This window comes from Leptinotarsa decemlineata, unplaced genomic scaffold (genome assembly GCF_025532065.1).
Source record: "Leptinotarsa decemlineata unplaced genomic scaffold, Ldec_3_MD MMD2_tig00004307_RagTag_RagTag, whole genome shotgun sequence".
In the NCBI taxonomy this organism is placed as follows: Eukaryota; Metazoa; Arthropoda; class Insecta; order Coleoptera; family Chrysomelidae; genus Leptinotarsa; species Leptinotarsa decemlineata.
In genome coordinates this window covers 10,954,031-10,976,745 of record NW_027412606.1, presented here as the reverse complement: position 1 = coordinate 10,976,745, position 22,715 = coordinate 10,954,031, and the positions used below count along the sequence as shown (strand labels likewise).

General features: G+C 33.1%; 2 protein-coding genes across 4 annotated transcripts; both read left to right on the top strand.

The window, feature by feature from the left end:
- Positions 1-14,870: 14,870 nt before the first annotated feature.
- LOC111515044 (protein charybde) lies at positions 14,871-18,392 on the top strand. Of its 3 annotated transcripts, XR_002723468.2 has the most exons (4): positions 14,871-15,060; positions 16,622-16,979; positions 17,189-17,381; positions 17,438-18,392. XR_002723468.2 is itself a non-coding variant. In XM_023171283.2 (3 exons), the coding sequence occupies exons 1-3, from the start codon at positions 15,021-15,023 to the stop codon at positions 17,244-17,246; spliced, it is 456 nt and encodes a 151-aa protein (XP_023027051.1). In that variant the 5' UTR covers positions 14,871-15,020; the 3' UTR covers positions 17,247-17,382. The 3 variants fall into 3 exon arrangements, 2 of the variants coding, with proteins under 2 accessions (XP_023027051.1, XP_023027050.1); XM_023171283.2 differs by lacking the exon at positions 17,438-18,392 and having other exon boundaries at positions 17,189-17,382; XM_023171282.2 differs by lacking the exon at positions 17,189-17,381 and having other exon boundaries at positions 14,873-15,060.
- A 1,261-nt stretch (positions 18,393-19,653) lies between these two features.
- Positions 19,654-21,300, top strand: LOC141483913 (uncharacterized). Its single transcript, XM_074178960.1, has 3 exons — positions 19,654-20,176; positions 20,236-20,457; positions 20,517-21,300. The coding sequence occupies exons 1-3, from the start codon at positions 20,006-20,008 to the stop codon at positions 20,742-20,744; spliced, it is 621 nt and encodes a 206-aa protein (XP_074035061.1). The 5' UTR covers positions 19,654-20,005; the 3' UTR covers positions 20,745-21,300.
- The last annotated feature ends 1,415 nt before the right edge of the window (positions 21,301-22,715 follow it).

Sequence of the window (22,715 nt, the reverse complement as noted above, 5' to 3'; positions counted from 1 at the left end):
GCTGTGGAGACCCGAGCTTTGTTGGTTTTTTGACGTACTCCTGTCATTTTTGGTAAAGGTCGAATCTGGCTTGGAGGGACGCTAAAAGACGTGGACGCAATTGGAGATGTCAAAGAGCAGCTATTGTCTCTACAGAAAATGTTACAAGACGATTGGGCGGCTTCTGCAACAGATGGTGTTAGAACATTTTCAAAAGCTGTATGTCTTGGTGGTATAAGCGATCGTGTTGCTTCCATAGATGTTGTAGGTGAAATATTGTCATAGATGGAAGGTATTTTAACCGGTGTGCACGGCAATGAAATGGTACGTAAGCCGAGATTCATAACGGTTGCTGTCAGGTTGCGATCCATACGTTCATCGGTATCAGGTGGAACACTTATGAAAGGTGGTGGTTCAAGAGATTCGCTGTTATCTGTTTGATCGTACGCTACACAGGACAAAAGAATAGAAGGCGACACAGAGCCTTGGATTGTTATTTCTTCACCTGGTACACTTGTCGATGGATTCGCATGAAGAACGGGAGTCCGGAAGGTTGGACCTGGTAAGTTACTATGAATGCTTTCATCGGTAGCTTGGGCCATATTCCACATTTTTCAAATCCTTTTATAATGTTTAAGGGTACTGCAGCTTTTAAATATGCTTCTCCAAAAATTTTACCTATTTGAAATACTGTAACTACACATTTTTCTAAAGCCTGATTATGGTACACGCTCAGTGGATACATTACGGCAACATCGAGTGGCTGAAGTTTGTGCGTGCAGTGTGGAGGCAAGCACAAAATTGTGACGTTGTTTTCTCTCGCTTTTAATATGACGTCTAAATTTCTGGTGTGTGAAAGATGGCCGTCTAGTATCAGAAGTATGGGGTCTTCTGAAGATGGTTTAGTATGCGACAAAAAATGTTCAAACCATTGTGAAAACACCTCAATATTCATCCAACCGGTTGGATTGCACGCATAAACTGAACCTGGCGGAGTCCCATCCATCAATTTTCATTCTCAAGCGACGAAAAATTAACATTGGTGGAATGAAGTTTCCTCCTGCTGATCCACAAATTACTGCTGTAGTTGATTCGCCTCTTTCAGCAGACGTTATGCGAGCTACTTGCTTGCGCCCTTTTTTAGCAAAAATTTTGGTATTTTTGGTCGGGACAGTGTTCAAACTGGTCTCATCGACATTAAAAATGCGATGAGGTGGAAAGGGATGCTTCTCATGAACTTTCCGTAAATTGTCATAAAATTTATCAACAATCGGCTTATTAAAAGCTCGCGCTCGTGCCGCTGAAGTTGATTCCGGTGCACGTAGAGTGATATTCGGATGTCTTTGTCGAAACCCCCTTAGCCAATCTTTACCAGCTTTTCGAGATGTAGTAGAAAACGGGTGTTTTATGTTATTTCTTTCAGCTAACTCAAAAGCAAACTTAAGGACATCATCAACTGTAAATCCGTACATAGTCTCTTCATTATCTTGAATATGTTGTACAAGTTCCAACTCTTGTTCATCTGTAAATACTCTTTTTAAGCTCCCTAAAACTTTAGAAGCACCCACAGCGTGAACATTTTTTCCTTTAACTCTTCTTTTAAGTGCCATAAGTGGAACTGAGAATTGTTTGGAGGCGGTTTTATATGGCATGCCCTCTTTTACGGCATTTATGGCGTTAAACATGGCGTTTTCATTCCAGTTTTGGCGTACGGTTTTTCGAATATAATTTCGTGGCATGATTTCTAAAAGCAAATAATTTTGAATTAGTCCGGCTTTTTTTAGCAAGAAAATAAGGGGTCTTAAATACTTATCAGATTATTAAATGCATGGTTTACATTCATATACTAGCTGCCCCCTAGGGAAATTCGTACTACTTCAGAATATAAATTACTACACTGCCCTACACTGATCTATTTTACACTACCGTACGCTCTACCCTATCCTACCCTACATTACTCTACCTTTCACTACCCCTCCCTACACTAACCTACCCTACACACTACCATTATACTACTTTACACTACACTACCCTAACCTCCACTGCAACATATAAATCTACACTACACTACTTACTACCTACATACCTACTTTTTATTCTCACCATTCAAACCTTCCTTGAACTACAACAAACATTTACAAAACCAAAATCGGCCCAGAAAGATATCCGTTATGATTGGTTCCCCTATTTAAAACATGTATACACCCATTTATTGAAAATTCACTGAACACAATTGGCACGGGGTAAAATGATCCTGGGATCATTTTGTCCACCCAATGTAGGGATCATTTTGTCCCAAATGCCCCATTAAAGAAAAATATCAAAACATAACCTATGATTTTTAAATACTGTAATGAAAGGCGGTTAAATCGATAGCTAATTGACAGCAAAACCCGAGACAAACATACCTGCCACGTTATATGTACATAGACTAAAGCTACATAATGTCAAATGACAGCTTACCTTAGATTGAACACAGGAATTTTGAATTATTTGTGATAAAAACTTTTCTACAACGAACAACGCCATGACACTGACACAGATTGTACAGCTAGGCCGTAGGAACCAGAAATTCACAAAAAATATCCTAGATGGCGCTATTAAGTTGGTAAAGGAGTCAGGGATCATTTTACCTCGAGGGATCATTTTGTACCACCTTCCCCTAGTGTTATACTTACTATAGGTAATATTTTCTACATGATTTTTTTTATTTTCAATTCGATAATCCTACCAGAAAAAGGTAAAAGAAAATCTACTTTAGCTTATATTATTATAAAAGACGCTAATGATGATTCTGATGTAGGTTCCTGAATCCTAATCCTGAATCAGTTGTATCATTGGACGACGATGATCTTCCTCAAATGGACGCAGTTCAAATCCCTGAAGAGTTCTCTATTTTTACAGATAATTTGGCTGTAGACAGTTCTTTCGAAGATGAATGTGAAAGAGAAGAGGAATTTTAACCTCCAGCAAAAAGATGAACTCCGCGAAATGTCATACACAATAGCACAGTAAGTGATGATGGCGATGAAGGACTGTCAAACCCAGATCTTTCATCACACTGTATCAAAAAAACTGGTTACTTGGGTACCTAAGCCTGTTCGGGTCGTAATATAAGTACTGGGAGGGCAAATACACTCAGAGGCCCAGCATTAGATGTCGGAAACAATCCTACCCCTGAAGAGGTTTGGTCTTTATTATGTACCAAGGATATAATTAACATAATAGTGCACTATAACTGTTGATAAAATTGCTTCGGTAAGAAATAAACTCCAGAATAAGACAATTGTAGAATTAAAAGCATGTCTATCCATTTCAATTCTCTGCTCAATATTCAAATCATCACCAGAATCTTTGTCGTGCTCATGTGTCGTCGATTTTTTTACACGTGCCTCAATTGTCTAAAATCAATTTGCTTAGAACATACTAAAAAGGTTCGTAATGAATGCGCTCCTGGAATGAATACTTAAGTATAATTCTATCATTTTGCATATATGAGCCAGTCTTAGCATACATTATTATTCCAAATGTGTGTCATACAGTATAGTACTATACGAGCTCTGTTCAAAAAATAAGGTGAATTTTCATTTTTCTCAAAAAATATTTATCTACTCATCAATTTCTATTTTGTCCTCTTCAGATATTACAACCACTTCTGCCAGCGTTTTTCCAATCCTCGAGCACTTCTGATATGCATATTTTGGTATGTCCTTGAGCTCTTTCAGCCATTCGGTTGATCAGCGCCATCCTTTCATCTTGCATGGGAATAGGAAAACGTCGCAGGGGGTCAAATCTGGTGAATACGGTAACTGAGGCACGATTACGATGTGATCAGGTGCATTATCATGATGCAAAAGCCATGAATTGCCTTCCCACAATTAATACGGGAGGTTATCTTCGAAGCAAGCGGCGCATAACTTAGATAATACTCCTTATTGACCATAGGACCATGTGACAAGAACTCCTGATGCACTACGCCATGGTACCCGAAAAAAACAGTGAGCAAAACCTTGACATTTGACCGACCTTGGCTAGCTTGTTTTGTTCTTGGCTCTCTTGGGCTCTTTCATTGGGACGTTTGGACTTTGGACCATATACCCATGATTCATCACTAGTTACGACAGTATCCTTTTCAGCAAATCTAGATCGCCATCGATGGCGGTTTTTTGTTCAAAATTCAGAAACCTCTCTAATAGTAATGTTTGTGTATATATTAGCTCAGAAATTGGTTTCGAAAAATGACCTGTTGGAAAATATTCTTAATTGGGGTGATATCCGTTATTCCCAAAAATAATGACGAAAGAGAAAACAATAGTTGAAATTATGTATGGAACGAGAACATTAAGGGACTTACTTTGATTCCTCGTGGTCGTCCGCGTGAAGAATAGCGTTGGAAAGGTACCTTTCTGAAGAGTAGATTCCTGAGGGTCCGTTGAAGGCGATCGTCGCTCTTGATAATGACATTCACAAAATAAAACACTATCGATGGCCACAAATATATTACGCGTTATTTTCAGTGACGATTACTTCGACATGAGCACCGGAGTTCATTTTGTTGGATACTTAAAGTTAATATCGGACAATGTCTTTTTTTAGTAATACGCTGTTCTTTGCCTTTTAGAAAGTCTCTTGTGTTTTCAAGCACTCTATTCCATTTTTTATGCAGAATTTGATGCACATTTTTAGATAGCAAAAAATCACCGAACACGCAAAACCCTTCTAACTTGTATGCATCTCACCAACAACCTAAACATGCTGGACAGCTGAAACTGTAAATAGCGCGAAATTTGAACATTCACCTTATTTTTTTAACAGTCCTCGTATAGTATTACGGATTATATGGATTTTTGTGATGCCGACTATTTTATTTTCACATTTTTTATACAGTGTCCTCCCCAAAGTATGCACCATATGGGAAACTTATTTATTAAGGGTTTTTCGAAAAAAAGTTATTCTTGATAAAAGTTTGTGCATCCCCTAAAACTAAACATGCCCTAACGAAATACAGTAAATCACACGTAATATACTATGAGCCTTCAAATATTTGATTTTGAGACAGGAGTAAAGTACTCTTATTTTGAAAAATCTCGGGAAATGTTATTTAGAAAAGTTGTTCAGCATTGAAAAATACATCTAGATATGAAGTCATTGACATCTAGGTGAATTTTTATTTTTTTACCCATTTTTTTTTAATGGGGACTACGAAAAAAAAATTACTAAATCGATAAATAGACAGCATCCTGTATACGACGGTTTATTTTGAAAGCCTACAATATTACAAATTACACAACTATGGAGTTAACCAGGGTCAATTTTATTGAAGGGTAAAATAATTTTCAAAGTTATTGGTGCAGTTATTTTTATTTTGTGTTAACACCGAAAATTACTCAAAATTATACAGTATTGTAAAAAGAACTTGATATTCAATAATATCAAATCACAAAAGTTCAAAATGAAATGGGTATTTTGTAACAAACTGGAGATTATTTTGGAGAATTATTTTGGACAAGAAAATCAATTAGTTTTTTCCGAAATACCTATTTTATTACGATGTTTTGTGATTTGATATTATTGAATATCGAGATATTGTTGCAATACAGTATAATTTTGAGTAATTTTCGGTGTTAACAAAAAATAAAAATAACTTTGCACCAAAAACTTTGAAAATTATTTTACTCTTCAAGAAATTGACCATGGTTAACAGTATAGTTGTGTAATTCGTAATATTACAGGCTTTCAAAATAAACCGTCGTGTACAGGATGCTGTCTATTTATCGTTTTAGCAAATTTTTTGTTTTCGTAGTCCCCATTGAAAAAAAAATGAGTAAAAAAATAAAACTTTGCTCAGATGGCCATGACTTCAAATCTAGATGTATTTTTTAATGCTGAACAACTTTTCTAAATAACATTTTCCTAAATTTCCCAAAATATGAGTAGTTTACTCCTGTCTCAAAATCAAATATTTGAAGGCTCCTCGTATATTAAGTGTTTTTTTCAGTATTTTGTTGGTGCATGGTGCACCCTCAATAAATAAGTTAACCATATGGTGCATTCTTTGGGGATGACACTGTATATGATTTGTTTCTCATATTATACATTTTTTGTTTCATCTCAAGAAAACATAGTGCTGTGAAAAGTGCCTATTTGTGATGAAAATTTTGATGTTCCTAGTAGCGCAAGACTGACACTAAGTTACTCAAGATTCTATAAAATGCATTTTTTTATTCAACGAAAGTCATTTTTTGTGGAGGAGAAAATCAGTTTTTTATCGACCTTTTCTGGGTAATTGTTACCTTCCACAATCTGAAAAATATAAAAATTATAATGGAGAACTTTATACAAGTGTAGAAGGGCAAACTTTTTAGTTCACCCCGTTAAAGTAATTTCGCCACTATCCAAAATTTTCTTCAAGATGGGTAGCCAAGTACGGTCTATTTCATGGAGCTATTCGAGATACAATTCTCTCCAGACATGAGAATATACGCTGATTCTTTTACCTTACGTCTCTTAGAATGAGGCTCATTGGTAATCTTTCTTGTCCTATTCCATTCCACCCGATGTTCACCGTCTGATTTTAAAATGTGTTCTGATAATTTTGATTCTGTCAATTGTCTATTTTTTATATAATCTCGATGTTCATTCTCACGCACTTTCAATGGACTTGAGGTTTCACCAATGTAACTTTTACCACAAGAACAAGGTATTTTATAAATACAATTTTTTGTTTTTTCTTCAGTGTTATTGGGTTTTGTATGTGTGAGTATAGATCTCAGTGTATTTTTTGTTTTGAAAGTAGTTCTAACATCATACCTATTTTCAATTCGTCTTATTTTTTCAGATAGGTTTGGAATGTAAGGTATAATGTCAGTTGTGAAAGGTGTCGGTGGATGTTGAGTAGATAATTGTTTAGTTGGATGTTGTTGAATTTGTGAAGCTGTTTGTATGTTCGTTTGGTTTTTAATTGACTCTTTATTTTCTATTGCATTTATCGTTGAATTTATGAACGAATCTGGATAAGCGTTATCTTTTAAAACAGATTTTAAGTTGAATTGCATATCGTTTTAGCTCTTTTGTAAAGGCAATTTATTATACCTTTTTTAACACTCGCATGATGATTTGATGTATAGTGGCGATATCTATTTGTATGTGTTTTCTTCGATAAACATTTGTATCAAATTGATCTGATGACTTCTCCAACATTACATCAAGGAAAGGGAATCGACCATCTTGTTCAATCTCTATTGTGAATTTTATTGTCGGCTCCCGCTCGTTGATATAATTCAACAAAGTATTCAGGTCATCATTGTTTCTATTCCAAACAGCAAAAATATCGTCAACGTATCTCCACCAAACTTTGGGACCATTCATGGCGAAATGGCAACAAACTGATATCGGAGAGTACCTTGTATTACATCGAATGTTTCAGTTGTCAATCAACAACATAGACATAATTTCATATTTCAAAACTTCTTTGACATCTGTCGAAGAAGTGAAGAAATGAGCTATCAAAAAAGGAATAACTGCGAATATATTCGAATTTTTTACCCATTTCTGAAGACTGAGGCAGATTTTGGCCTCCGAAACGTAAAAGTATTATTTCTTAATAATTTTTTTGATAGGCAAAATTGTTAAATACGACATTATAATTTTTATATTTTTCAGATTGTGGAAGGTAACAATTACCCAAAAAAGGTCGATAAAAAAACTGCATTTATTTGGGTTTTTTTTTCGTTAAAATGATATATTCCATGTTATTATTGAGAATAAAGTTTTCAAATATAATTTTTTTATTTTATAACACCCCATTCAAGACATCAGATAAGATTTTTATTTTATATCAAAACAGAATGAAATGCATACTTTTTATCAATGGCGGTATGACATATCGATGTGCCTGGAACAAGTGGAAAATAAGGTGTGCCGGTGTGCCCATCAGAGGGTTAAGGAACGTAAAATATACCTCCTACTAGTTTGTCATAACAAACGATTTCATATCAACTAGTCAACTTAATAAGTGACATTTCGAAAAATTTGAGTTGGCCTTCGCAGAAAATTATGATGTCATACGTTTCGGGAGGCGAGACTTACCGTCAGTAAGTTTTCTGTCTTCCAGGGATTTTCAAAAATTTTGAATATCTGCAAAAGTTTTTGAGATATTCACAATAAAAAAACCCCACTTTCTTTGTTCAACTGAATTATTTGATACCCCAATCATAATTTTCTGTGAATGCGAACTAAAATTTTGAGATATGGCATCATGAACTACACTACAATGGTTCGGAATTAATTTAGATTAGCCTGTATTCGTAGCTTCCTACGTTAAACCTTCGAAAATCAAACCAAATTCATTATATCTCCATCAATTCTCGAAAATCCAAATGTACCTTAGCCATATCATTAGATTTCTGAAACTACGGACTGTGTCTGCTTCTACAAGTATACCTGAAACAGAGTAATGCATTTTCATATAGTCTCCTCAAATGAAATTTTCCAGAACAAAGAACAGTAATCGTTATTTAAGTACTTTTTGGCCCATGCGAGTATCGCGTCCAACGCTTTCAGCTGGGTCGTGTTTACTTTACAGGTTCTGACAAGAACAGATACGTTTGTTCTTTCCTTTGTCCGCTCGTCGCAAGCTAGTTCAATCCCCTCCTCATATCATGAATAAAATTAGATTAGACTAACACTTGTGAAGTTTATGGAATATCTCCGGGAAGCTGGTAATATGAAATTTGGTGATTGGAATAATCTTATACACTTCATGGAGTGCTCATAAATAAAATATCAATTGCTAGAAGTTTTATTTAATCTGTCAATAATTATAATGTAGGTAGGTATATACCTACTAGGTATATACGTATATATTTTTATTTCGGATTCAAATATGAAATAGCTAAGTATATTCAAAATAGTATTAGGTAGTTTGACGAATTTCTTGAAACTTTTTCAAATCTAAAATGAAAAGAGTATATTTTCAGGAGATATTAATTTATGAGAAAGAAATGTTTTGGCTTTCTATTCATTCTTTATATGGAAAATATGTGGGAATCTTCCAGAAAAAAGTCTGTTTTTCCGTTTACCACCTGTCGCACCCCTACGAACGACAACCCTCAGAAGTCGAAACTTGTTCGAGCTAAGGATTAACGAGGTCTTACCTTTTAACGTGTGATTCGTAACACGGGTTGGACGATAGCAAGTGAAAATCGATCGTTCAAACTGGGGCTTGAACCATCAACCAACACGGCAGTCAATTCGAGTGAGTAAACAAAGCACCCATGCCGAACCGCCTGGCTATAGAAAGGAGAAAAGGAATTAATTTCAGAATAAACTTTTTACGAAGATTTTCAGATCATGCAAAGAAGTAACTTTCAGACACAAAGTGGAAGAAAAAGCTCACTTGAAGCAGCTACTTTCATACAGTGTCATCCCCAAAGTATGCACCCAAATTTATTTATTAAGGGTTTTTTTGATGAAATGTTATTCTTGATAAAAGTTTGTGCATCACCTAAAACTAAACATACACCAAAACAAAACCAAAACAAAACACACGTAATATACAAGGAGCCTTCAAATATTTGATTTTGAAACAAGATTACTCTTATTTTGAAAAATCTCGAGAAATGTTATTTAGAAAAGTTGTTCAGCATTAAAAAATACATCTACATTTGAAGTCATGGCCATCTAAGTGAAGTTTTATTTTTTTTACATATTTTTTCAAAATGGGGACTACGAAAAAAAACATTGCTTAAACGGTGAATAGACAGCATCCTGTATACGACGGTTCATTTTAAAAGCCTGTAATATTACAAATTACACAACTATGGTGTTAACCACGGTCAATTTTTTTGAAGAGTAAAATAATTTTCAAAGTTTTTGGTGCAAAGTTATTTTAATTTTTCATCAACACCGAAAATTACTCAAAATTATACTGTATTGTAACAAGAACTTAAGATTCAATGATATCAAATCACAAAACATCAAAATGAAATAGGTATTTCGGAACAAACACATTGATTTTTTGAAGATTTTCTTGTACGAAATAATTCTCCATAATAATCTCTTGAAAATCAATGAGTTTGTTCCAAAATACCTATTTTAAAGTTTTGTGATTTGATATTATTGAATATTGAGTTCTTGTTACAATACTGTATAATTTTGAGTAATTTTCGACGTTAACAAAAAAAAAATTAAACTTTGCACCAAAAACTTTGAAAATTATTTTACCCTTAAAAACAATCGACCGTGGTTAACACCATAGTTGTGTCATTTGTAATATTGCAGGCTTTTGAAATAAACCATCGTACACAGGATGATGTCTATTTATCGATTTAGTAATTTTTTTTTCGTAGTCCCCATTTAAAAAAATGGGTAAAAAAAATTAAAATTCACCTAGATGTCAATGACTTCAAATCTAGATTTATTTTTCAATGCTGAACAACTTTTCTAAATAACATTTCCCTAGATTTTTCAAAATAAGAGTACTTTACTCTTGTCTCAAAATCAAATATTTGAAGGTTCCCCGTATATTACGTGTGTTGTACTGTATTTTGTTGGTGCTTGTTTAGTTTTAGGAGATGCACAAACTTTCATCAAGAATAACTTTTTGTTGAAAAATACTTAATAAATATGTTACCTATATGGTGTATACTTTGGGGATGACACTGTATAAACATTGAATTACACGAAAATCTTCAGTTTTTACTTCAAACATTCTTTATGGAATTGAATCAGATATCATTTTAGATTTCAGAATAGCTGATCACATGAAAACAATTAATAAAGTAATTTTAATATATATATATATATATATATATATATATATATATATATATATATATATATATATATATATATATATATATATATATATATATATATATATATATATATATAAATGAATAAATAAATGTATAAACTGTAATAATGAGTTATAAAATAATTTTAGGTCCTACCTAATAGGTAGGTATAGCTAGGTAGATACATAACGGAGAACAAAGAAAACAAAACTGAAAAGAACCACATAGGTATGTCACCCCTAAACAAAAATTATATTTTTGAAAGATATGTACCTTCTGCAGATATTCATTTTTGTCTTTTCATCATATTTTCTTCATCGGTGTAAGAGTTCAATGTTAAGGCAGAAAGATTGTTGCATCATGCTATCTCCAACAAACACATCAGGTTATTCTCGAATTAAACCCAATATGACATACATTCAGTGGCGTTCTTACAGGGAAGCAACGTATATTTCGAGCCGTAAAAAAGTTCCGTGTTGCATCATCTAAACCGAGACTTGTTGAATATCAAAATAAATTTTATTGTTTCTGGTGGCAACATATACAATGAAAGTTTTTTGATGTTGTTCATTTTTGAACAAAATAGTATGAACTATTAGTCAAACTTCATAAGGACGATGCCGTGAATGAGGTAAATAATTTTCCAAAGTGATGATGAAAATCGTTAAAATTTGTCTCATATCCAAATGCATTAATAGCTATTTCTTATCAGCTCAAGTAAAATCAAGCAAAGCTCGGTAAACATAAAAATGAATTTCGCTGTCATCTTGACTGGTGAAATCTACATTATCGGTTAGAATCAAGTCAAATTTGACTTTCGATTAAGTCGGCCTATTTGCTAGTAGATCAGATTACGCTTTTTTGACTTATTTTTACCAATATGAAAAAAATATGTAAAGTAATTCAGTAGTCGAGAATTAGAACACTAGGACTTTGAACCACTAGGTTTGCGAATAAGTTAGAAATATTGACATGACATTGTCAAAAATTAGTAAAAATCAAACAATTATTCAACTTCTTGGGCGAAAAAAATCAAACATGCTTTATTATATGAATACCGTTTATCTCAACCTCTTATGAATTCATTAACATGAATAACCATACGATAACCATAATTGACTATTTGTAAAATAGTGGAACACAGAGGAAAATATTTGCATTATTTCCATTACAAAATTCTTGTGACGTAAATTTTGTCGTGATATAATAGTCGACATAAAAGACTTAAACCTCCATTGAGAATGTATTAAAATGTAAAATTTATTATTTCTGAAACCACTTTCTCGGCAAAAACATTGTGACTCATCTTTTAAAAATGATTCACCACGATATCGCCCAGGTGAATATATTATCAATGTGTTATCGAATGGCTCAAACAGTAATTCTTAATAAATATAGTCACTTTCGAAGTGGGCCTGTTATAGTTGACATACCAAATTTCCTAGAAGTAATGTCGAGAAGAAATAACAAGGTGACTAGACACATTTATAAAAAATTGATAAGACTTCAATATAATTTCTTCGTTAATTATACTTCATTCAGACTCTCATTCGTTAAGGTTATTGTTGGGCGTAGATACTTTTTGAAATGCCCTTTATCTGTGTAATTTAGTACTAGTACTAAAATGGGCGAATCGTAGTCATTTGTTAAGATTTTATGGACACATAATAAATCGAATATAATTTTTCTTTGTCCTCCTTATTCCTATAGTAACATAATTTTTGTATGTATGTATGTGACGAGTGTCACATACACTCGTATCCGTTGGCTCCTCATTAAAGATTATGTATTTGAGCAAAGACCATCTCAAAGCATAATTGCATTGGGAATTATACCTCCGTGTGCATCGGGTCCTAGAATTAAAGTACTAAGATCATTTATTCGACTAACACTGATATCAAGAATGAACTGAAAAATTACAGGAATATTATGAAAAAAGAGAAATACAACTTTGAATGTTTTAATATCAATTGATTTGTAACTAACGTTACTGTAGTTTCGTCCTACAAGGACACTTTCAAACTTATACAGTACACTGAAATAATTAACAATGTTAAATTTTATATATCTATACACCATTCTAGGTAACAACAGACGATACTCAATGACTTTATTACCTGAACTATGTTTACCTGTGACAATGTTGACACGCAAATCTGAAAAACTGGGAGTGGACTAGGTCAATTTGGTCATTTAGTAGGTACATTACATCCACAATGCGTATGCTTATGAATTTCCAAGGAATTCAAATGATTGAGTTTCCAACCCTTGTCTGCTGAAGAAAAAACAATGTGGAAGTGGTCATATGCCAGGTTTTCTAATTTCCTTTTTAATGCCACTCCCATCTTGTTTTTTTCTAAAAAAAAACCATGTGGAAGTGGCATTCAGGCAACATGCCATTTCATATTCAATGCCAAAGATAAAAAAATCTGTTTGAAATCTGTTTTCCGTTAATCAGCTGTCGCCCACATACGAACGACAAGTCTCCGAAGTTGAGAAACTTGTGCGAGCTAAGAACTAACGAGGTCTTACCTTTTAACGTGTGATTCCTAACACGGTTGCAGAATCATCCCCACTTCAACCAGTTAAATTCTCTCGAGAAAAATATCTGATCGAGGCGGGAATCGAACCCACGATCTTCCGAACGTGAGTCGGGCGCACTATCACCGAGGCCAATTCTATCTTCTCCATCGTGTCCACATAAAGTGGACAAGATTGGAAACTCAATTATTTGAAATCTTCGGAAATTCATAAGCATAACCATTACGGATGTAACCCACTGAATGACCAAATCGACCTGGTCTACTTGCCAGATTTCAAATTAGCGTAACCACATTGTCACAGGTGAACAAAATTCAAGTAATAAAGTCATTAAGTACCGTTTCTCATTACCTACAATGGTTAATATATAAGGGTTAAGTTAGTTACAAATAGAGGTGGTATAAAAACATAAAGTTTTATTTCTCATTTTTCATGATGATCTCCTACCACGTATTATATTAAATTTATTTATGTGGAATGGAATACAAACACATTTATTTATTCGAAATTTCAACTTATTACGGTTGCAGTATTCTCACAGCGCATTTAGGTCTATCTGAATTTCCATATAGTCCCTTATTGAGGATACTTTTCTTTTCAGAAATTCGGCATGAGTTAGTTGATATACTTTGAAGTTAAATATTCAAGGAAAATGCCACCACATTATTTATCCACGTAGACGTTTCTCTTCTGCCCGTGGAATAATTAAGTTCTAAGGTGTTAGTTGGGCCTGGTACATTATATGACCGATGGGACTGCATGTAGCCATCGATACTTTCTAGGTAGCTTATAGTTATTTACATAATATTCACAAGACACGGTGCCCATATGTTGATGCCCTTGAAATATATAGAAAAACCTACAGAAACACTTCGCTAACCTAGTACCTACCTTATGTTGCTGGATTGACATTCAGAACGAAAACCAAATGACTAAAATCGTCACACAAAGAAAATGAATAAAATTGAAATAAAAAAGAGTGAACGATATGATGACTTCATTGCAAGCAACACTGTAGTTCCGTTTTGTAATTAAAACTACAAATGAAAACATGGCGGACCATGTTCAATGATAATCAATTAAAATAAAGACAGTTAGGTTCCACCTTAGTTTGAAAAAAGTGAATGAATAGTTTTATAGGTTGTTATAAACAAATGAAAGTAATAAATTTGATTTTTGATTCAATGTGACACTGCAATAAAAACTGAAATTCAGCATCGAGATATTTTTGATTTTACCAATTTTTCATTTACAACGAGTCTGAATAATATATATTATATTTCTTGTGGATTGCGGTAAAAAACCATAATTTATTTATTAATATTAAAATAATGGTTACTCATTACTTGAGAAGTGTATTTATCATCCGAAAGACTGAAAATTTCATCATTAACCCGAATTACCGACTTCACTGTGGTGTTTTTTAGCACGTCGCTGCTTTGAGCTGATGAACGTTTGATCACGTAGGCATGTATTCCGAATTCAAACGATCGTTGTTCGGTCACAGATCGTCCAAGTGGGGGATTCGTTCCCTTATAAACAAAGCGAACAGCTGATCTGGTTTTCATATATACAAGTTCTTTGTCGTTGAGTATATGTGTTGATATTTCGGGATAAATTTTTCTCCATTGTTCTGTTTGTGTTAAAGTTACATATAACTTTTCTCTAAAATTTGCAAATAATACCTAATAAAATAGTGGAAATATGGAAGTCTTATCTTTAGCGAAGTATAATAATTCAGAAGGTATGAATCCTTTGTTTCCTTTAATTTGTTTTTAGTTCAAAACTTTTCTGACATAAATGCCGGTAACGTTATATTATGAGATTCAGAAGTTTTTTATTATTATTGCTATAAAAATCATCGAGAGACTGTTATGAAAAGTGTTTCTTAAGTGTTGAATAAAACATTTTGATAGAAGCACTTTATGAGTGTTCCATAATTATTTTCATTAGTGTAGTTTTTCGAATAATCGGTTTAATTTAAAATATTGAAAATTCTCTCATTCGAAATTCGTCTTTACATCAGTGTTGTCGTTGTTGCTATGCCGGCTTCTTTTTCACCGAGAGCCGAGCCGGCTTTCGAATTGTAACCTCTGATGACCTCGAAAACTTCGCTTGGCAACACAAGTTTCACTTGGTTTCATTCGATTAGTTTTTGCATTCAATTCTGGTTCATAATGAATCTGTCAAAGTTGTGAGGAGCAAAAAGTGTTTAATTGATTTCAATTGATTCAGTTTTCATATCTCAATTTCTTACCTAAGCGATGACCCATCAATTAATCCTATTATCCTGGTTATTATGAAATAGGCCTGTCATAGTTATGTATTTAAAATTGGTCAGGAAACAAAATCATCTTTTGCGGAAGTAGATAAAACTTTTAGTAGATATAGGTACTCTTGTATAATACATTATTGTTGAAAACTCGCTAATGAATTGTTGAATTTATAGGTATTGATTGGTTCTGAATTTCCTTCATAACTTCAGCTCATTTAACATTGTTTTCTTTGTTTGAGGATATTTTTAACCAGTCTAGTACCTATTAGTAAATATTCATATGCAATAATTTCCTTATTTTGATACTCAAGCAAACAAATTTGAATACAAACATTTTTCTTTGTTAATTTTCAGTTGTTGACAGTGGCATATCTAGTATTCTTTTGGGGGTAAGGGAAGGGCATCTCATCCATAACTTTCTTTCCTAGAAACTCATTTATACTAGTCAGGTCTAAGACAAAATTATTGAAAAGTGACAAATTGCTGGATATTTGAATATATTGAAACTAATGGATTTTATTCCAATAAAAATCCTTTGTTGTTGTGTTCAGTATTATACAGATGTGTCACTTTGTGGCGAGTCGCTACTCGCCTGAAAACTTATGCAGGTGTACAAGAGTTACTAGGATTTTCTCAAGACGCGTGGTTGTTTGATGTAATTTAATGTTTTTTTTGTTTTGTTGACATCTTGTTGAGGTGCTATAAAAAAGCCTTTGTTGTATTTGAAAATGGTTAAGAATGGAAAGAAGAAAGGTTTGCGGAAATGTTTGCCTTGATTATTTAGAAAAGTTTGAAATACAACTACGTATCAATAAAAAAATGAAATTATTTCTAATTAAAAACAGTTATTGACATACATTGGAAAGTTGAAACAAATGAAACATAGATGAAAACTGAATGGATAACAAAATTTCACTTGGCTTTCTCTGTCCTTTGAATTTTATCAACAAGAATCAGTTCTTATTATCCAATTTCATACTTTTTTCGAATGCATATAAATAAAAAAGTTTATAAATTGTTTTTTTTACAGACCAACAATCAGAGTACAAGGAATTTTATACACCTGAAGAAACAGCCTTAGTAGAAGCATTATCAAAAATACTAGAGGGTGAACTCAGGAAAGCAAAACGAACCCACCTTTCTGCCGGCGAAGTTCTTCTGCCTAATGGTTTAACACATTCTATAGCCCAGGATATGTTTCAATTAGCAGATACGGAACCTTGCGGTTTGAGAGGTTGCATATTGTATATCAATTTTGAAGCTGATGAGGTCAAGACGAAATTGAGTATGGTCAAATGTGATCCTATGACCCCTTCAACTTTTGAATTATACCTCACACTCAAACAGTCGACTGCCGGATGGAATTCATTCTTGCCACAATTCCTCAAGTGAGTACTGCAAAAAAATGGGGGAGTGAAAATGTATGGAAATTAAGTCGATTGAGGGAAAAGTAGAAAAATTTAAAATAAATGAAATGAAATAAACTGGTCAACAATTAAAGTGTATAATGTTAATGTACATATTTTGGACCATATTAGTTTTTTTTTTGTAGTATTTTAAACGCAATTGCAGACAAAATATTTTGTGTTAATTTTAGGAATTTCAAAATTATTCTGTTCAATTGTTGCCAAGTGTATTATACGAATATAAAATAAATAATCCGTACTAGTGAGGATGTTGAAGAGGAGTAAAAGATATAGTGATTAGAGGAGGATAGAATATTTTAAAGAAAAATAGGGAAGAGATTTGAAAGAATTGATATTGTGACTGAAAAATGAAAGTGATAGAGGGTTAGGGAAGAGAAATTTTTACAGGAAACAAAACTAAATAATACCCTTCTTTTCAGGAAAATAACGAGGAGTGGCACAGTAATGATCAGCCCGGAGTACGACCTTCACAAAAAACAATTATATAGATCAAATAGTGACTGAAGTTTGCCATCAGCATCCTGTGATATGGAGTTTATTGGTATTATGATTTCATTCACTGTTTACAAGTAGGGTGTTTGAAAAATACATATATTGCCATTGGTAAAAAAAATTATTGATTGTTTATCACAAAATTCATAAATATACTATGGAATTTTGACATTGATATTGTTTGGAAAGTTAACGATATTGATTTGTTGAAGTTCACAGTTCCTTGTTTCAGTAATCCTCAACCAATGTTATTTTTAATTTTTGTACTTTAGTTGAATTGAGTGTATAAGTTTACTGATAACAAGAATTAGTACCATTTCAATAATCTTGAAATATTACATGAATGAGAACATACAAATAAATAGATGTATTTTCAATCACCCTGTTTGTTCAGTTTTTTGAAGTATTATTCATTTATTCAACATAATGTGGGTAAATGATTCTTGTATTTAGTTGGGATCTGCATATCTTAGTGATAGATAAGTTTTAAGCTAGGGTATGGTTTGCCAAACCCCATATTTGTGATAAGTGTATGAATTCAGAAGAAAAAACTTCATAATAATTTTGTGTTTGTGATATTAGTCATAACAGATGTTTGTGTAGAATAGAAACTCTTAATGTTTGATTCAGAACTGAGAAATATGATTGTTAATTACGAATAGATTCAGTATTAAGTTTGATGGTTTCTTACCAAATATTTAAAGAACATTGTGATCTCAAATAAACTTAGGTTTACTTTTTAAAAAAGTGAGACTTTTTATACATTTCAATATGTGTAAAGTTCGTAGATATGTACTTCATCACTAAAAATTGTGATAACATAGTTTATTGACATTTTTATATATAAAAAAAATATAATAAAAAAGTGATATTTTTCGTCAATTTGTGGTAGTCATTTCATTACCTTATGTGTTGTGAAACAAATAATAACACTGTATTTGTACAGTCGAAAGTGATAATGAAATAGGTAGATTTTGAGATTATTTGGTTTGAGATTGGGTCAATTTGCAAGGCTCTCACAAATGTTATTAGATTGAAAGGTAATAATCATGATAATAATATGTGCCCCCACACACACATGACCTGCAATATTCTTCTTGACGTTTGTCTTACCTATATACCTACCTCATTTGCTGATGTTAACTCATTGAAATGCGGGTCAAGAAGAGTGTTTCAGTTCTATCCAGATGAGAATTTGTATTGGATTCATTCTAAATCAGAGGTTCCAATTATACCTGTCAGGTAAATATCTGACACCAAATTAACACTTTGAACTATACTATGGGTGTTCATCCATGGTACATTCTGCAAAGGTCGATATTTTGCCATCATCTCAGATGGCATTAGATTTTCATATATTTGCATTGAAACAAAATAAAACAGCAAGTCCATAATTTTCAATCATCTGAAAATAGTTTCTAAACGATTATTCCTAATAATCAGAGTTGTATCAGAAATACATCTAAAAATATTTAATTTTGGAGTTGAAGTATTATACTTCATAACTGAATGATATTCTATAAAAAATACTTCTCCCACACTGTCTCTCGACGTGCGTTTCGCTCATCAAGTTAGCATTCTCAGGAGAACACTAAAATTGTAATGACAATTTCTCTCGCAGGTTATGTTGGGGACACAGGACACAGGTCAGAAAACGTTCTTATCTTTTTAAAAAAACGTATTCATAAACATATAACTGGTATTATCAAAAAAAAACATTCACTTTGAAAACGCCCATACGTTGAGTACCTGAATTTCGTATTCAGAATTAGGTATATGCATAGCTTTTTTTCATAATTTGAAAACACTTGTCGTACCAGGAGAATTTCCTAAATAAATTAAATATTCGTTACCCTAAAAAAATTCGCACAATAAAGGTTGTTGCACAAGTGAGGCTTTCTGAGAGTTTAACTAACCTGTAAAAGCGAGTCACAAAGTGAATCCATTTGACAACCATTCAGATTGAAATACCATTCAGATTGAAATCTAGTAACGTACCTAGTATTTTACAGAAATCTCAATATTGCCTTCATTGATATATAAATTGTTTGGGGCATATTGAAAAATATATGTTTAAGATCATCATAATCATCAAGGATGGTCATATAGGTATACCTCGACTCGTTTTGTATTTCCCACGACATAATAGTTATTTATGTATCAAGGGAATTAGGAGGGCCTTAATTACCGATGGCAAAGTTTGCGTCCCGAGGGCCTCTGGCCCGAGGGACAGCAATTGCCTGAGGTTATTAAGGCTCATTAATTCCCGTGGTACATAGATAATTTTATTTCTGACCGATTTCAATAAAATTTTGTTCATTTTTGAAACGGAAAAATGTACCAATTCATTACCTTCCCGGTATATTTGAATCAGGTACCGTTGATTATAGTAGAGTTTTCTTGTTGCTAGGTTGTTGCTATGTTACTTGTTTATAAGCAGAACTTTGTTATCAAACTGTGTTTGCGGTGAAAACGTGTTTTCTACCCCAAATATAATGGAGGATATTTTGAAAAAAGCTGAACAAGCAAGAGAATCATTAATTCCATCGAAAAGTGAAGCCGTATACCAAAAAGAATACAAGATATATCTGGACTGGCTGACACGGAAAAATGTTATGCCAAAAGATGTCACTGAAACTGTATTTCTGGCATATTTTCAAGAACTGGTAAGGAATTTTCTATGTTTTTCGGTAGATTTGGTAGTAATTGTGTTTATTCGTTTCAGTCAGAAACGTATAGTCCGAATTCTTTATGGACTAAATGGTCAATGCTAAAATCGATGGTGACTATACATGAGAAACGAGATATCACCAAGTTCAATGAACTACAGGCTTTTTTGAAACGGAAGAGTAAGAGTTATAAGCCGAAAAAGTCTGCTGTTTTATCTCCTAAAGATGTTATCAGATTCCTAAAGGACGCTCCTAATGATATTCATTTATTGCATAAGGTAATTTTTTTCTTATTTTCCTTTTTGTGTGTATTTATTTCCTTTTTTTTTTGTTATAGGTTGTTTTGATTATGGGTTATTTTGGAGGATGCAGAAGTCAGGAACTTTTGAATATGAAGATATCGGATATAGAGGACAGGGATTCCGTTATGGTAGTGAACGTACCGGAAAGTAAAACTGGTGTATCGAAGAAATTTACAGTTGTGGATGAAAAAGAGTTCTCCGCTTTGCCTTTATTAAGACTTTATATGTCTTTGCGTCCTAAAGGTATTGAACGATTTTTTTGAGCTTCCGACAAAATAAATGTACCTACATCTCAGCCAATTGGAAAAAACATGTTTGGGAAAATCCCCAGCAAAATCGCAATGTATTTAGGATTGCCAAACTCATCTTACTATACGGGACATTGCCTTCGTCGCACTTCTGCTACTGCTCTAGCCAATGCAGGAGCAACTATGACTAACTTAAAAAGACACGGAGGTTGGAAAAGTTCCACGGTGGCGGAGGGGTATTTGGAGGATAGCATCGAATTGAGAAATAAAACGGCGCGTATGTTGTCTACTTTGTCATCAGAAGAGGCAGGTACCTCGACTGTAGTGAACAGAAGCTCCAGCCATACAAAAGAAGAAATTGTTTCCAGTGGCGGAAGTAATTTTCAGGGAACATTTCAAAATTGTACATTTATTATTTGTAATGACGCGAATAAATAAAATATGGTTCAGTTTTCATTTCTATTTATTTTTACTTGTGAAAGGTAGAGGGAATTATAAAATCTATAATGTCCCAAGGGAGTTATGACCCTCTTTATTGATAGCGTAACTATGACGATATAAGCTTATAATATACCGGTCAGAAATAAATAACTATATGTACACTTGGTGGCATCGGGTACCATGGATACTCTTCAATAATAGTATATTATGCAACGATCATGTAATGATGGTTATTAAGACACAAGCATTAACCGGGATACGAAACGAGCCGAAGGCGAGTTTTGTATGGTATATGCGAGTGTATTAATAACCATTACATGAGAGTTGCATACGCTATTTATTCTAAACCCGATAAATAATGAAAAACTATAAATATTATATTTGTATTGACGACATTTACAGTAATTAACTCATATTTTTTTGAAAAAACACAAACTTAATGGTATTATCATGGATATATGAAAACTATAAAGATTCTAATTATATTTATATTGAATATAACAACTGTAATTAATCTGATCTTTTAAAAATATTGGAGTCGATGGTATTCCTTCTATATCGCTGTTTTCAGACATTTTGATAATATAGGTAGGTAATATGAAAACTGATTTTGACAAATAAAGCAATTAGTTACTTAGGTTAGAATCTAGGACAAACAAAGGAATAGGATTCTTGATTGAAAAATTATGGGTTTCTATTGGTTGATAATCTGTATCGTTATGAAAAATCTGTATCATAATGGATATCATTATGAATCGGATTATGGTCATATAAGTGTATTGTTAGAGTACGGGTGTGGAAAAACTGTTTTGCCGTTTCTAGAGCATACATTTGATAGATCTCCACATTTATTTCATATCCACTTGATATGGTTTGTAGAATTATTTTGAAGCGTTTTATAACATCAATGTTAACACCAGTTATTTTTGCTTATATATCTGGATTATTGAAAAAGCGCCTTGCAGTATTTCCGTCATTGGTACTTCCAAAACCGGGCTTTGGTTTATCTACCAATAGTCCCAACTCATGTCGGAACTGATTTTGGATATCAACGGTAGTTTATATGCAAGGTGTAGTAGACATTTGAAAAACCGTATCCATGCATGAAGCACAGATAGGCCAAATTTCAATCTAATTGTGTCTAGTTCGGTTGCAAAGGAGATTTTTTTCAATATTATTGAAATCTTTGCATGTGAGACCACATATAAAACATCTTTGTGTTGATGTAGTTTCCGTGAGTGCATTACACACCTTGCCGTCAACCATTGTGAGTAGCAATTTGAAATTTACCTCAATATGGGTGTTATTGAATTCATATGTCAGTGGCCGCAATTGCTGTATTTGTGCATCTATATATTCTCTTTCCGTCTGGATAATTCTTGGGTTTCATGTTGAAACTGAAATCTTATTGGTCTACAATACCGTGTAGAGGAACTTCTTGTGTTCTACCAAACAATGAATTCCTGTTTGAATTGAAGGGGTTATATTTTTTAGGAGTGATTAATTTTTGGGAAAGAAAGTTTTTGGCTTTCTACTACTCCATCT

Bases quoted from the DNA above. Each gene is read 5' to 3' on its own strand.
- LOC111515044 (XM_023171282.2), top strand. From the start codon at position 15,021: ATGGAAGTCTTATCTTTAGCGAAGTATAATAATTCAGAAG. The intron at 15,061-16,621 runs GTATGAATCCTT...TTTTTTTTACAG, and splicing joins GAAGTATAATAATTCAGAAG to ACCAACAATCAGAGTACAAG. The intron at 16,980-17,437 runs GTGAGTACTGCA...CCTTCTTTTCAG, and splicing joins TTCTTGCCACAATTCCTCAA to GAAAATAACGAGGAGTGGCA.
- LOC141483913 (XM_074178960.1), top strand. From the start codon at position 20,006: ATGGAGGATATTTTGAAAAAAGCTGAACAAGCAAGAGAATCATTAATT. The intron at 20,177-20,235 runs GTAAGGAATTTT...TATTCGTTTCAG, and splicing joins TGGCATATTTTCAAGAACTG to TCAGAAACGTATAGTCCGAA. The intron at 20,458-20,516 runs GTAATTTTTTTC...TTTTTGTTATAG, and splicing joins ATATTCATTTATTGCATAAG to GTTGTTTTGATTATGGGTTA.